The 3,103-nt window shown below is 30.9% G+C and overlaps 1 protein-coding gene across 1 annotated transcript; it reads right to left on the bottom strand.

Annotated features, from left to right (window-relative positions):
• Positions 1 to 1,400: 1,400 nt before the first annotated feature.
• Positions 1,401 to 2,399, bottom strand: LOC111028783 (zinc finger BED domain-containing protein 5-like). Its single transcript, XM_022307538.1, has 2 exons — positions 1,833 to 2,399; positions 1,401 to 1,562 (listed from the first exon to the last, which is right to left on the bottom strand). The coding sequence occupies exons 1-2, from the start codon at positions 2,397 to 2,399 to the stop codon at positions 1,401 to 1,403; spliced, it is 729 nt and encodes a 242-aa protein (XP_022163230.1).
• Between the last annotated feature and the right edge of the window lie 704 nt (positions 2,400 to 3,103).

The raw sequence follows: 3,103 nt of genomic DNA, 5'->3' as shown, positions 1-3,103 counted from the left end.
CAGGTGATTTTAGCGCCCCCAGTGGCGTTTTTTCAGTAGGGCCAACTAAACTATTATAAAAAACGCCACTGTGGGCGCTAAAATCGCCCGCCTTATTACTTCCATAGACCTATAAACTATGGACAGCGCTTAGAGAGAGAAGTCAGGAGACGATATAGTCGAGTGAGAAAAGAGACTAAGTAATTTTTTGCAGTGTGCCTACTGCCAAATAAAAAATTGTGATACAATAAAATCTTGCCGATCGTTATATTTCATTGATAACGTGATAAAATTGTAATTACTGATGTGTTTTAAACAAATAATGTTAAATGTACCAGATATCAAACTTATTTAAATTGTTATTTTATTACAAAAATCTATCCTTAATAAATATTTTATACTGTAAATATTGTTATTGTTTTTTATAGATTCCATATTACCATAATATGTAATGCTAATCGTGATTCATTCTACAGTCTATAGTCTATACTAGAGAACCCATAGAGTAATATAGAGGCGGTGTTCTGTTGTAATGTTGAAGCACAAATTGCCCCCAAACAGTGCGACCACTTTTAAGGTCGTAACTTATTGTATCGTAGCAAATGCACTTCAAGATGGTTAGATACATAATATTATTATAAATTATAATTATTAATTACCATATTATAGGAAAAAATAATATTCCTATTGTATTATATGGGTTTATTCATGGCTAAATAACTAGGTATGATCGCAACTTTGTGATACGCAGGTGTCATGACCATGCCAAAACCATGTTCAAAACAATATTCAAAGCAATACAAATACAAAATTGAAATTATAATTATTTTATTTAAAAATGTATTATTTAATAAAATAAACATCAAATGTACAATCTTTAAAATTAATTGATCATTTGATTTAATTTATACTTCAAATCTGATAAAGGTAAATATTATAAAATATCGTATTATATTATAAACACGAACCTAACACTTTTTTTTATCAAATAAATTTTTTAACTTGCTTCCTTTTGACATCAAATATTTTATTTGCTATTGATTTGTTTAGGTTGTTTAATCTTATAAAAGTTCTTGTCTGTACCAAACAATTAATCACCTCCACCGGAATCTGGCTTTTAATTTCTTTGATGACTAAATCTGTGACTTTTTTTATTATGCCTGAAATGTAAGTATTTATAACTGTATATTTTATAAACTTATTGATATTATTTATTCTATTTTCAAAATATCAAAAAATATAATTGGTCCAATGAAGTATCAACAAAAACATATATTTTATGTTATGTTCATATTCTGTGACCACATAATAATAACAAATGGTGATTTATTCAAACCATTATTTCCATGATATAGATTGAAAGTTGTTTCAATAACATTTGCTACGTAAATAACATCACTGGACGGTCTTATTAAATTAACTTATGTAATTTTTTCAGTCAAACTTGAATTGTTGTCGTCACAATGATAAACCTTTTCTCCCAAGTATGGATACTTGTTTATACATTTTTTAACTACCGATCCTGTAATATATTCAATACATTCTTTTTCAATTTCAGATATTTCATGAATTTCTATCAACGACTGAAATTTATAATAGATATTATATTAGGCCATTACTCATTAAGATATTCTATAATGCTGGTTAGTTAAATATTACATGTATATCATAATTATTATCTAATAATTCTAAATTTGATTCTTCTGTATCTTTAGTATTTCCTCCAAGATCAGATATAACAGAAGTTAATATAGCATCGTTAACAATTATTCCAGATAAGAAATTTACCAAACAGCTTTCATCTGTATCTTGGGTATTATGGTTATTAGTGAATACCATGTTTGAATGCTTACCCAGTAAGTACCATCGTAAGCTGTTATTAAATACAAATTAAATAACATTTTGACTAATTTACGAAGAAAACTGGCAACCTTATCTTGAGCAGTTAAAATATTCGTCATATTTCCTTGCAAACTGAGATTAAGTGTATTTATTTCTCCGAAGAAATCCGCAAGATATGCCAGTTTAGAAATAAATACATTATCTGTTATTTGAGCGTGAAACTCTTTCTCCTTTACCTTCCCTGATTTTTTCCTTTCTAGAAACAAAGCAATTTCTTCTCGGAGCTCAAGCACTCGGTGCAACACCTTGCCTCTCGACAACCAACGTACCTCTGTGTGGAACAACAAGACGTCGAATTTTCCTACCATTTCATTACATAAGTCCTTAAAAATTCTTGTATTTGTCGTACTACTTCGGATGTAGTTAAAAATTTTCACTACATGAGTAAATGTGTCCATTAAATCAGATGGAAGAGTTTTCATTGCCAAAGCATAACGGTGGATAATGCAGTGGTTAAATAATGCAAATGGAGCAACTTCTTTCATTAATGTTTGGAAACCAGAATGAATGCCCAACATGGCTGGTGCTCCATCTGTACAGACACCTATTAACTTCGACCACTGCAGCTCATTTTCATCAACAAAATTTTTCACTGTCCGAAAAACATCTTCAACGCGTGTGGTAGTACTCAGTGATTCTGAGAATAAGTATTCTTCTTTTAAGTCGTCACCTTTTATGTATCGAGCATAGGCAAGTAGCTGGGAACAAGATGCAACGTCGGTCGACTCAACTGTAAGGCGAAGAAAAGACTTGACTTTATTTCATTGAGCACTGTGTCCAAAATATTCTTGCTCATATCCTCGATACGATTTTTGATAGTGTTGTTAGAAAGTGATATCTTATTTATCTTTTCAACATGTTGCTCTCCAAGAACAAGTTTTACTGCATCTAGTATACACGGTTTGACGAGATTTTCTCCAATTGTATGAGGTTTCTTGTTTTTCGCGATTCGAAGAGCGATGCAATACGAAGCTTCAAGACCAGCTTCAGTTGACTTAAAAAAGTAACCGGATGAATCCATACGTGCATTTTTTAACGCATCTTCTTTACGTTTGAAAAATGCAATATCTTTTTCTGCAAACTGAGAATGACTTCTCTCAAAATGTTCTTTTAATTTACTTGGTTTCATACTCTCTGTTGTGAGAACTTTGTTGCACAGAACACATTGAGGCTTCTCGACACTATTATCAACAAACTTAGTAAATCCCCATTGTAGAAAAGC

Source organism: Myzus persicae, unplaced genomic scaffold (assembly GCF_001856785.1).
Source record: "Myzus persicae strain clone G006 unplaced genomic scaffold, MPER_G0061.0, whole genome shotgun sequence".
Classification (NCBI taxonomy): Eukaryota; Metazoa; Arthropoda; class Insecta; order Hemiptera; family Aphididae; genus Myzus; species Myzus persicae.
This window is presented reverse-complemented; position numbering and strand designations above follow the sequence as displayed.

What these genes read in the sequence shown, in the direction of transcription:
- LOC111028783 (XM_022307538.1), bottom strand. Translation starts at nt 2,399, where the DNA reads ATGTTGGGCATTCATTCTGGTTTCCAAACATTAATGAAAGAAGTTGCT. An exon ending in CTTACGATGGTACTTACTGG is followed by an intron (nt 1,563 to 1,832) that starts GTAAGCATTCAA and finishes TATAAATTTCAG; the next exon opens with TCGTTGATAGAAATTCATGA.